General features: G+C 48.0%; 5 protein-coding genes across 5 annotated transcripts; all 5 read left to right on the top strand.

Moving 5' to 3' along the window:
- Positions 1 to 1,047: 1,047 nt before the first annotated feature.
- M437DRAFT_70630 (uncharacterized protein) lies at positions 1,048 to 3,227 on the top strand (the record flags this gene model as incomplete). The annotated part of the gene is made up of 6 exons (XM_041025514.1): positions 1,048 to 2,072; positions 2,126 to 2,735; positions 2,790 to 2,840; positions 2,900 to 2,955; positions 2,998 to 3,076; positions 3,141 to 3,227. The coding sequence occupies 6 exons, from the start codon at positions 1,048 to 1,050 to the stop codon at positions 3,225 to 3,227; spliced, it is 1,908 nt and encodes a 635-aa protein (XP_040874689.1).
- A 2,169-nt stretch (positions 3,228 to 5,396) lies between these two features.
- On the top strand, positions 5,397 to 6,801 carry M437DRAFT_61140 (uncharacterized protein; the record flags this gene model as incomplete). Its single annotated transcript, XM_041023879.1, has 2 exons — positions 5,397 to 6,635; positions 6,688 to 6,801. The coding sequence occupies 2 exons, from the start codon at positions 5,397 to 5,399 to the stop codon at positions 6,799 to 6,801; spliced, it is 1,353 nt and encodes a 450-aa protein (XP_040874688.1).
- A 391-nt stretch (positions 6,802 to 7,192) lies between these two features.
- Positions 7,193 to 8,104, top strand: M437DRAFT_89275 (uncharacterized protein; the record flags this gene model as incomplete). The annotated part of the gene is made up of 1 exon (XM_041029010.1): positions 7,193 to 8,104. The coding sequence occupies one exon, from the start codon at positions 7,193 to 7,195 to the stop codon at positions 8,102 to 8,104; it is 912 nt and encodes a 303-aa protein (XP_040874687.1).
- Positions 8,105 to 9,317: 1,213 nt separating this feature from the next.
- Positions 9,318 to 9,635, top strand: M437DRAFT_70628 (uncharacterized protein; the record flags this gene model as incomplete). The annotated part of the gene is made up of 1 exon (XM_041025513.1): positions 9,318 to 9,635. The coding sequence occupies one exon, from the start codon at positions 9,318 to 9,320 to the stop codon at positions 9,633 to 9,635; it is 318 nt and encodes a 105-aa protein (XP_040874686.1).
- A 1,087-nt stretch (positions 9,636 to 10,722) lies between these two features.
- Positions 10,723 to 11,202, top strand: M437DRAFT_61132 (uncharacterized protein; the record flags this gene model as incomplete). Its single annotated transcript, XM_041023876.1, has 1 exon — positions 10,723 to 11,202. A coding segment is annotated over one exon (480 nt), but the record flags the coding sequence as incomplete, so codon positions are not given.
- Between the last annotated feature and the right edge of the window lie 1,264 nt (positions 11,203 to 12,466).

Here is a 12,466-nt window from a genome sequence, read left to right as displayed (position 1 = left end):
CAGATCGAGGTAATTCAGTGCCTTCGTTGTGGGTTGAGGCGCCGCGGACTGTACGAGAGATGGTAGACGGAGCGCGGTGAAACTGATCGGCGATCGACTCAAGCGTACGGCCGTCCTCGTACGCTTGTACAATCCGACCACGCTCGTATGGGGTAAGATTAGGGCCTCGTGCGCGAGATCCGCTTGGTTGCGAACGTTCAATGGTTGGCGCCATGTTGTTATGTTAATGCAGAAAAGAAGGGTGAGATTTGACGACGTGGAGCGCGTTGAGTGGTTTGCGAAACTTCTGTCCGTGCACTGTAGTCATGGATGCCCCAAACCTGCGGGTTATCTCGAGGAAAGAAGGTCTGTGAAGTGTCAGTGCACACTGTTCAAAACCGCCAGACTGATTTACTACGATTTCGGCATGCCTTGCAAGGTGGATAATCTGGGAGCATTCTTTAACAGTAATCAGATTCTGGGGCACACTTGGCCTACATATCATTAATTACCCTTTTACAGGATAGTAACAGGCGTATGAATCAAGTGTGGGCATCGGTGTGGTGGCCAAGAGTCGAGAACTACCTCTGCAGACATTGCTAGATGTCTCTCAGGTCATTCACCCTCAATGTTTCTTGAGGCGTTGCATGCCAGTATCGGCATCGCGGGCAAAAAAGTTCCCTCTGCTGTGACGATTCCACGTTTCGGAATTTTGGAAACTGGTCTCTCGTCATGCGGTGCTATACGACTACCCCAAGCCTTTGATATGCTTCAAATCATTGCTAAGATTGGTTACCTGTTTTTTCTTCCATACTTCTGTCATTCTTACCTGATCTGGTCGATTCTGTTTGGTAGCAGTCCGTTGGTGAGATCGTCATCATTCAAGTCACCGCACTTTTGAGCTAGAGCTTCAGCGTGATCGGAAGGTCTCGGATACGTTATCATTCACAGTTTCCTTCAAAAGCAGCGTAGAGACAAGCAACACAATCTTCCTATCTCTCTCTAACTTAGTGCTGACTTCAATATTCTTGCAAACAGCTTCCATCTCCCCGTAGTGAATCTTTCGAGATGACACGAAGTCAAACAATAGTCTTGCAGCAGGACAACATCACAAAGTTGCAAAGTGTATTGGGCTCTTTAGTCCACACGGACAATCAGCTTGAGAAAAAAGACCTACTTCAGCAGATGCCACAGCCGCTGTCTGAGATATTACTAAGTTGCGGATCGCTTGAATGGTTCTGTGATGCTCTAGCCTCATATGGTCCGCCGAAATCCCGAAAACCGTCGAATCGAGGAAGAGCAACTCCTCGAATACCCGGTGCAGCGAAGATCAATCACATCATCTCTTTGTACGACACACATGAAGACGATAGACCTACACCAACTTGCTCCACAAGCGTCGGAGCCTGCGACTCGGACACCCATCTTAGGCTTTGCGGTCTAACCCCGGGGAGCGAAGAAGAAGAGTTCTCCAGAAGAAGCCTAAGTCGAGATCTTCACCTCGGATTTCTTGCCAGACAAGAAAATATCAGCTTGATGAAACATGACCCTGGATCATTCCTGGAGAAACTCCGCCCAGCAGATATGGATCGGCTTAGAGGCAGTGAACTAGAGAAATTGCTCAAATATCAACGTGACAAGAAGTTATCTGATGAGTCTCTCTTTCGATATTATGATGGCGCAGTATCTCTGGAGAATTCGAATTTGGCAATAACGCTACTTGGTAGAGGAACATCTGGGGAATCAAGCATACCAATTGATACGAACAAGACCGATCTACTGCGTGTACTGGATGTCCTGCAGCAGACTTCAGAGCAAGCTGCAGGGGCCGATATCAGGTCTCGATACTATAAGGTGGCATTGTACTATCAGATCGAGGAGACCAAAGAACAATTGGGACAAGATGGCAAATCTACATCGGGCGTCGGTTTCTTGACTGTGGCCATAAGTGAATGGACCAAAAACACCCAAAATCCCAAGCAAGCTGAAAGGCGGGTCCGATCTTGGAAACGTGACGGGGAGAGATGGAAACTTCTTTGCGACAAATTTAGCGCAGGCATACTCGAAGTGTCTCATAAAGCTCTCAGTGCATGGTAAGTAATCGCGATACTTGTCAACGTCTTTGACATGGCTGAAGTTTTATTAGCATAAGCGAGCCAAGCCACCATTACTTGGACGTCTTGCTTGAATTCTGTCCAAGCATGAGAAACAGATGCGAAGTCTGGTTGAAAAAGGTGGAAAAGCGCCTGGAAGAACCCACTATGAACGCCCTGATGCTTAAGAAGCGGCTCGATCTAAAGGATAAAACTGGGAAAAGAGATCACATGCCTGCTGTTGCAGAAGTAAAAACGATCGAACAACTTCGCACAACGCACAGACCCGGAGCCTCCTCCGAACAAGATATTGAGTTTCGTAAAAGTGCGTCAAGACTGTTTAATACATTAGCCCAGCTCACCACGTGCGGCCCCGAGATTAGAGTCCTCGAGATCGAAGATGCGGACGGGAGGGTAGGAGAGAAAGAGAACAGCGTAGCGCAAGGATCGAACCGACGATCAGACATTGACATCGAGCAAGAGAATGCAGAGCTTGCTACCAAGGCTGAACAACTGTGCAGAGAGCGAATTGCTGTAGCAGAATTGGGCCGAAAGAAGGTCGTCTACATCCTTCCTTATCAAGATGCTGGAGTTTGGCATTGCGTACTCCGGACGTCCGACTTTGTTTTGAATGTCTCTGTATCCGGAAACAGAAAGATGAAGGTGATTGAGCCTCCTTGGTAAACCAACTGTGGATTCCGGCTGACTGAGTTCCAGGCTGTACATAAGGATCTACGCTCAAACGTGGTCACTGGAGAGAGAGACGATGTAAGTACGTCCCAGATTGTCTTACTTCTTCCACGGGCATATGCTAACTAGGAGTCCAGATTGTTCAGCGAGAGAACTTCATCCCCATAGTTCGAGTTTGGGGAGAGATATTGTGGTATATTCTTCGGTATTGTTGCAATAGATGCCAATGTTACAGTTGTAAGCATTACTACGGAGCCATCGAACTGCTGGATCCTTGTTGGTGGACGCACTATGCTTCCTGTGTTCTACAAGCGGTACGTACAGTTGCACACCTGTCGTGCTCGCTGCAGTCATCATGCTGATGACATAAGCTACCAGAACTCTCCAAAGAGGAAACGGTTGGGTCACGATGAGGTTCCTAGCCTGGAACATGACCAGCCTCACAGGAAGAAGTCAAGAACTTGATAGTATTACCCGAATCTGTCATTGGAGATACATCAAGCCTATATATCAAGATGGTCTGAGCAAGGGCGCAGGATCAATTCATGTTGACGAAGTCACACTTGTTCTTTATCACCACCACGAGATCTTACGAACTGTTTGTTGTGGCACAGCCATCCAACTGAGGGAACCAAGGTATTGTCATCACGCCCCAATCGCAAATAGTACTAAAGACACGGAGTTCGACGAGCTCAGAATTGTCGTTAAATCATGAGATTTGCATATCCGGTTATCCACCTGCTTTCCTGAGCCACAGCATTTAGCATGGTGATTGCAATCCTGAACAGTCGCAGCTCTGCTTCAATTGGAGTGCAAGGCTTGTATGGTGGATATCTTGCTACCTTAGCCGCAGACTAGGCTCGGCTGGTCAACTCGAAGCAACATTCCATCTGCTCGCTTGATCGATAGCATGCTAAAAATCATGCCGGTATCGGCGACCATGTAACAGAGGCGTGCAGACTGCGAGACCTTGGGTACGCTCGATGCATGCATCAACTCTAGAAGATCGGAGATGTCTTCTGCACGAGAGGACTGATCAATATAATTCGTCGCCTCGTATTCGATATTCAACATCACTCCACATGTCCTTAAATTGGTCATCACCTCTTGCAGGAGCTTCAAATCTCTGTCTTGCTCAAGCATCCGTCGTTGAGCCTTGTAGAACGATCTATATAGACTCCATTGGTTCAACTTCCGCATAATGTTTGCTGCTTGAGGCTCGCTGTCATGCCACGAGGATGCAATGAAATCTCGGTGAAGTCTTTTGAGCCTAGATGAGTCCAAGTGGTCTAAATGATATAACGGTATCTGGTAGAACCGAATGGTCATCAATCGCATCCCCTTGATGAGACAATGACACCGTGTTTTGCTGGCGAGGTAGTGCAGACCTTTTTCCGAGAACCGCATCCGGAGAGCGCGGAAATAAGTGATCGTTATATAGTTCCGTATGCCTGTCTCCGTGCTTGAACATACAAGACGGAGGTTCAACACATCGCTAAGCGACAAACGGGAGGCGATCGCCTGCAAAACTTCGTTTGGGCATCTCTCTAACATCGCCATGGCTTGAGATTCAGAGAATAGTGAGAGTATCGCAATATAAAGCTTCCAGAAAGAGCTGAAGAGATGGAGCGCTCAGGTTATTGAGACGATGAGACTTGATGTATTTGTGTGTCCATCCGCAATGGCTCAGCTATATGTCGTACTGGAACTCACCTTGTAGAAAATGGAAATGCACTGACTGACTACTTCACCAGATACTCATCAGAGACTGTTTTGTATGTGTAATTATCAAGGATTCAATGTTGCGTTCCCCATTGTCGGACGTGTAATTTTGGCTTCTCAATGCTCGTTGTAGCATCCGGTCATTGATGATCAGACTAGGCACGCTACTTTTCCGTCCCGGGCATTACAAGCCGGTGACCATACTGGTGGATCATCAGCACAAGAGATGCAAGCAGACCAAAGTGCCCAAGTTACTTCGTGCTCACGAGCGTGATCCGGCCTCCGAGATCTTCTGCGTATCGTCAATAAGGTTGGCGTGAGTTAATCATTGGATAGAGCGACGGCCGAACGACAGACAGGATTGATTCTTCGTCCTGTCATAACTTGACTTTCGATTTTACCGTACGTATCGTAGACGGTTGCGACACGGGTATTCAGATGATTCAGACCACTAGCTCGTCCTGGACTAGTTCCAGCGCATCGCTGATCTATATATGGCGGGTCCGCTTACAAGCCCCGCCAAGGGTTCGTAAATTACAAAGATGTATCGCGTGACTCTCGTAAGAGGACAGAGTGACGCCCGTAATGCGGAGAACACAATCAATCGAGTCTACAATAACCTCTTTGCTCACTCGCGCGGTCCCAGTTGATGATGGCTGATTTTTCATCCAACAAACATCCAACAATAGTGCTTGCCGCACAAAGTTCCAACTTATCAACCGATCCAGGATGAACTTCAGTGAGACACTGCCAAAGGAACATCCCATGGTTACCGAGAACTCTGTCAGTCCCACCGAGACTCTCCCGAGATACCAGTCTGGAAACGAGAGCGATGTCAGCGGAACAGGAGCACTTGCGGAATCACTGTCAGAAAAGTGCTCAACAGCTACTGCCGATATCCTAAACACGTTCATGTGGACTGAAACCAGCTTCGCGATCACGAATGTCATACTTGCTTCTCTTGGTCCACTCAAGTATCATCTATCCTTGCGTGACGCCTTCCTATGTGGCTTTGCTGGGTTGACGATGGGATCTTTCTCCGTGGCGTTCATCTCCACCTTTGCTCCCAAACATGGGCGGCGAGCCCTCAACCGTCATGTAGTAGGCAGAGTACCTGCCAGAATTCTGGCGTGCCTCAACTGCGCCACAATCCTTGGCGTCCTGGTCGTCGAGCTCATAGCGGCTGGCCAGATCTTGTCTGCCATTGTAGCTCTGGCAGTGTTTCAGACTTCCATCGCGATTGTGACGTCCGCTTGTATCACCGGAGTTGTGTTGATACTCGGCGTCAAGAAGATATACCCCAACTACGCACTCTGCGCGCAGATCGTGGCTGTTTTTATCCTTAGCAGCGTGGTAACATCTCAACCTGTACATCCAACAACGTCAGTATCACTTTATTTGGTGGGAGCAAAGGGTGAGCTCTCACTTGGTCACCGGATCTCTTTCTTCAATCTCTGCCTGGCGAGAGCCATACTTTACTCACCTTTCGCAACATCAATCGGCAAGTACGATGGGAAGAGCAACAAGAGTGGTCTCATCTTTCTGCAAACCCTGATCGGCATGTTGTTAAGCTTTGCTTTCACCTTCGTCGTCGGTGCTGGACTGGGTGCAAAAGCGGATACGATCGCAACATGGCGGGAGGCCTACGAAGGATCGATAGGTACGCTCATCGCAGAGGTCTTACATCCGACGGGCATGATGCTCAAGATCTCCTGTGGTATAGTGCTAGTGCTTGGTATCATGATAAACATGATAAAGTCAATGTACAGCATGCTCGCCGACTTGTACGATCTTTCTTCTCGCCTTGAATCCGTCCCGACGCCTATATATCCAACAGTTATCATGCCGATATGTGTCATGTTCGCTGTGCTGGGTCGAGATCATCTGGCGGATATCATGATATCGGTATACTCGATCACCGGATCTCTTGCCAGTATCTGGTTCGGCATCCTCCTCACCGAATACGTCCTGTTCGACAAATGTATGGGTTACAACAACAAGTGGCTACTACAAGAGGACGAGCGACAGTTTCCTCTCGGCCTTGCGTCTTCGGCAACCTTCCTACTGAGCTGTACCGTTGTTGTGCTGTGTATGACACAGACATGGTACATCGGTCCGATAGGCTTCTTCTTCAAGAGTTCTGGACTAGACGTAAGTTATTGTCTCTTGACTACATATCCACTACTGACGTTGCCTACACTAGCTCGCGATCTTGGTCGGATTCGTGGCCTCTGTCATCCTTTATCTGATTCTCCGTTATGTCGAGTTGAGGTTCATAGAACGATACCGTTCCAGTGTCGCTGAGGATTCCAGCTGATGGGCGTTGTTTTGTCGGACATCGAGTATTGTTGTGTTCTAGCTTTATCTCACCTTAATGCTTTTCAAACGTGAGCTCATGAGAGATAGTCCTTTAGAGCCGCTGTGCTGGCTTTCGCCAGAAAGGCGATCTGTAAAATTTTACGTAAAACCGAATCTGCCAACAGCCGGCTGAAATTGAGCTCGAAAACGACAATTCGCGAATAGAATGCCGTTAGTCTGTCCGTCATGAGATGTGGTAAAATCGAACTGATGAGATGATCAGCTCATGACCTCATGTTACATCGTTCCACGCGTGATGGATAGAAATCTTTCGAGGGCGGCCATCGATATTAACGATGTCGCGCGGATTCATCAAAGTAGCTGAACACTGATCATCAATGCATCGAACCATGTTGTTCACCAGCTTACCGAAGAGGGCCAAAATCATGAAACCGAAAGAAGTCTTAGAAAGAGCTTTCACGTTCTTGGCCCATCGCAAAGTTCCTAGGACACCTTCCAGTGTGAGAAGACAGTGGAAAGCCTGTGAACACATGGATCAACAGGCGATTGATGTCTTGAGTATCGTGAACAATCACCCATACAAGTCTTCTCAGATATTGATAGGGATCCGCTTGGGCCGTATGATCCACGAAGTCCAGGAGTTGGAGCCGCACGTCAAACTTTACGCTAAATGGGCGAACGAGTTACCCTGGAATGTGGATGATCAGACTACTGATCTGGCCGAACGAGTTCGAAAGACCAACCTCTTGGAAGGCACAAAACTGATCCAGGACAAGCTTCAAGCTGAGATCTCAGCCCTTCATCTGGAGAGCGCAGAGAACTCTGACAAACTCAAATCATTCAGAGACGCACCTGGCTTGCTGGAGGACATAATCTCGATGCTGGAGCTATTGAAGGATTCGTGTACTTGTGAGGGTAGCTTCAACGAGCAGAAAATTCTCGAGAGCGTGTCTCACGTCGAGGACTTAGTGAACCGAGCGACAAGTCCTTATCAGCACGGCAATCTGTCAAGGTCATGTCTCACAGTTGAGCTTTCTAAACGGAAGATCGAGGGCAGCGAGGAAGCCATCGACTACATCGGTGTTCTCCCCGCGGCAGACTTGATCCTCGAGCGTTGCGAAGTTTTCCCTACTCTATCCCACGATCTAAGACAACTCACTAAGGAGATTGTCTCCGATCGTATCGTCAGGAGCTTGCAAACAGAGACAGTAGCGTATCTGCAACGGTGTATAGAGTCGAAGCTCGCTCTCGCTCTATCTCGTGACTTGCTGACGAGTAAGGCCAGGGCTCGAAGGCCATAAGCTTATGATATCAACTTCTATACGATTCACGAAGTCCTACAGATCTTGCCATAGTTTTGCAGCGGTCTTGGTTCTCGTCAGTGCGTGAGAGTCTTTCTAAAATACGCACTGAACGACCTTGACATCAGAGAAGCGGAATTTCCCTTGCATGAAGTAGTCATATCATGACGGTTCGACTACAAGCAGTATGAAAACATCGGGGTCGCGTGGTTATTTGATCATCTGGTCCCAGCAAGATGTCATGTATGAACAAGATGCTCAAGCATTAGGTTTCTTGCAGCGAAGAGAAGTGGAGATACATGGTTTTGTGTACATGTCGATTGCCAATTTGTTATGGGCCTGTCTGTTGTGTGTTCCCGATCAGTGTTGTCCCAGTTCTCGACAACATGTACTCAGGGGTAGAACTTGAGAAAGGTGTCGCTTGCACTTTGAGAACCACTCACGCAACAGCATCGCTGTTAGATGTAGAGAACCTTCCCGACACTAGAGTGTACAGACAGAGAAGGCGACTATGTTGTTTGTGTAGCCTCTTGAGATGAGAAACGATCGTTGTTCCCACGATCAAGAGGCTGTCGGTCTTGGTTCAACATCGGCATTAGTGACTCGAATCGGCGGCTGCTATATGGCATTGCGTGGCTGTACACCTGGGCAAATCGAGCTTGCGACCGCGACTAGGCCCGGTGTTCTGACTAATGAGAACATCTCAGCGCATTCCTTAGTAGACTGAAAAAGCGAGCGAGAAGAACATACGGCGGGTTGTTTGATTAGTATACTGGTAATCTTGTAAATTACGACCTGTTTACAGTACCACCCAACCAATTATGCGACGATTAGCGACCGGCATAATCACCGCTGATCTAGACTTGACAGGGGTCTCGCAAACTGAACTTTGAATTTCTACGGTGATGAGCTTCCACTGGAAGCATGGTTTAAAGGGCACGGCCTCCTGTTTACATCTGTCTGAACTTCTTATAGCTCGGAATCTAAATAAATCATTACGCATCTTGCCCAACATCCAGTCCACAACCAGAACGCCCGGCCTTCGCTTCAATCTCCGTCACTCGGTATCCAAGGAATGGCATTGGATCTTAGCGTTCTCCACTCGGTGACCCGCTTTCTGGATTCTTTATCCGCGTCACCAGCCTCGTATGACAGCAATATATCTGGCTTTCGGCATCTGCGAGCCTATCTATGGGTATATGGAAATCTTGCCATGTCACAGTCTCTCTTCTCAGGTCTTGAGCTTCTTGTAAAGAGAAGGGAACTTTTGCAAGATTTTTGCAAAGTGTGGAATCTACAGCTGGCATGCTTCATCGCAAGAGCCAACTGGTCTGTCTTCAATGGTAATCGTGGAGATAACAGAGATTATCTGAAGTGTGCTGGCGGATCTATGCAGGCTATGGCTGCTCTCGAGGCGCAGCAGCTTCTTGAGATGGTACGAGCATTGTCGGACGCTCTTGAACTCGCTGGCCCTGTGGTGGATCTAGCAGACATGACGGTAACCAGCAAAGCTGATAATCCCCTTTCCTGAAGCGCCATTGCTTTGTATAGAATCGCTCCTCAACCATACCCATCGAACACCTGTATGTGGCGCACCGTACATATGCTCGTTATTGATAAGCTGTCTGCCTGCACTCGGCTATGTACCGATACTTCACAGGCGCCAGGTGGCGTCGAAGTGAGTAAATCTTGTCGTCCGGCGATGACCAGTCATGAGGGCGCTTGAGTGGCCCGTGGACTGGAAAATGATAATATGCGTAACATGTCTAACTCACCATGACAGATTATTAGACCGTGTCACTCAATACGCGATTGGTTGTTCCAGCCCCCACATTGTGTCGATGGCATAACTGTATAGGTCTTCTGAACTTTGATCAGAACCTAGCTTGATTGAGACAGTAATTCGCTATACTATGCGGCGATTTGCCTGCGAGGGTCATATGGCGCTGCATCAACGACACAAAGTTCAAGGAGAAATTGAGTATTCCTTATGCACGAGGTGTAAGGCCCACAATGAGCCGGTAGATGACATGAGAACCAAATGATGGTGTGATCACGGAAGTCCACAAAAGCCACGGATCACATACCGTTCCACTATCTCATTTTGATATATATATATCCGTGAGAGCTTCTTCCGCCATATCTGATGCAAGCTGGATTATTGCTTGAAAGCTCGAAATCATGGGCTGGATTCGCAACGCGTCACCAGAGGTTGTTGATCAGTCAAGATATCTAATGGTGATATCAGTCTGCGCGGTGTCTGTTCCACTGATGACACTGATCGTCATTCTGCGAGGATACCATTGTCTACGGATTAACAAGAACGGCCGACTGAGCTACTACCATCTCTGCTTGTATACAGTATGTGAATGTGATCCTATGAGCAATGCTAGCTGAGACTCATCACATGCAGGCCTTTGCTGTCGTATATATCGTCCTCGCAATCGTTCAGACTCGACTTGGTCTGGGATTGCCCCTTGATCTTCTCCCAAAAGCCAACTTGGAGCTGTATACTCTTGTATGTAGACTGAGGCCTAGTCTCTATCCATTCTTCCGAGCACTCACTCTTCCAGCTTGGTTATGTGGAAAACCTGGCGCACATCCTGGCCAAAGCAGCATACAATCTTGCCCTAGGCTTCGCGGCCCTGGAGTACTGTAAGCGTGCGACTGATTCCACTCACCAACGGAATTTCCGCCTCGGAATAACTTTCATCGTCTTAGCCCATCTTGTGTCGTTTCTGCTTTTCCTGCTCTCTTGCCAGCCAATCAAGAGAGCGTGGTTACCGCAGACTGACGGTAGATGCCTTGCTACCAGTCCTTTGTCCTATGGCACATTCATCGTCATGCTTGTGACTAATGTTGTCGCTATACTATTGCCAATACCTCTGCTAAGTAAGCTACAGTTGACCAAAGCAGAACGTGCCCGCCCGATCGCGTTAACTCTTCTTGGACTGTTGACTCCTATCTGCTCCGTGGCGCGGGTATGTCAGATTGAGACCATGATCAATGATGGAGATTCAACCATGCTTGTCTTTTGGGGTATTGTGGAGAATTGTGTCGGGGCAAGTACAGACTTGACATCTACCATCTGCTGGTAAGCAACGATGTCTTGCTGACATGGACGATCAGATCATCACCTCTTCCCTTCCCGCACTGTCCGTTCTGCTTCGAAATCTCCGGAACTATGCTTCAGGCACAGGGCCTCGTCCTGGATCTGCTTCAAAGCATCAGGAAATAAGCCTGAAGCCCCTGCCTCCGCCGGCTCGCGAATCCGATGAGATTTACTTGGTCTTTAAGAACGATAATAGAGAATGTGCTTCAACAGAATAAGCTGCTCCCTAACCCTATCACCTTAGCGGTTGCTGGGGTCGACTGGGGGGCTCTAATCTGTGATCCTCATACCCTAATGTCGGGCTAGCATATAGAGTGTAGCTACAATAAGCCATAGGTGGCTTTGATGTGCAACGAAATTTGAATGGTAGTCATGATGTCAGGATTCGATACCACAATCTCATGGTGTCCACATCATGCCTCGGGCCAATGTCGTAAACTTCATGACCAAGTCTTACTCAAGTTCGATCCAAGTCCGAGTTTTCTTCTGCTCTGTCCTAAAAAGAGATTCAACGTTCTATGCATTCTTGCATATCGATCATCTAATGATCCACATGCTGATTCAGTGCATCATCTCTACGGTTTTTGCTCTCTGATTTACGTGAGCTAGTCTACACTCAGCCTTGTCTTGGCAGGATCGGTCAAAACCAACTCCCCGCATTCCCACAGTTCAAACTCAATAGACCGACGGTATAAACACAACCATGCCACCACGCGACCACGATTCTTGATTTTTTTGACGAGACCATGTTCGGGATTTTGGTGAAATCTTGAGTCCTCTGAGCCAGGCGAACACCATGAGCGAAATATGCTGTCATGTCAGACAGTCAATCGCTGGTAGGTCGTTGAGTGAGGTTTACAGCGAAGAGTCTGTCACACTTACAAGATCCATCTTTTGCAGTGCGAATATATAGATCTCACATGAGTCTAAGTACAGGCAATGAGACTGCGCACAGACGAGAGACACAAGTGATACGCACATGGATCCCAACACCATAGCCATTGGTAACGGATCGGCTCAACAAGACTACGGAAATTCTTTCGATGGCTTCCTGGCCTCTATACAGGTTGGTGCATTCGTAGCAGCTGTACAGATCGGGGGGTTTGTCATCCTCCGCAGGAGATATCGCGGAAAATGGTGAGATTTGTTAAAGTATCACAGGAGCAAGCAGAATTGACTTGTTCTTCGATGCTAGGAATATCAGATCATTCTACACCATCTTCTACGACTTAGATAGCTCGTGTTTAGAT

Source organism: Aureobasidium melanogenum (genome assembly GCF_000721775.1).
Source record: "Aureobasidium melanogenum CBS 110374 unplaced genomic scaffold scaffold_55, whole genome shotgun sequence".
In the NCBI taxonomy this organism is placed as follows: Eukaryota; Fungi; Ascomycota; class Dothideomycetes; order Dothideales; family Saccotheciaceae; genus Aureobasidium; species Aureobasidium melanogenum.
This window is presented reverse-complemented; position numbering and strand designations above follow the sequence as displayed.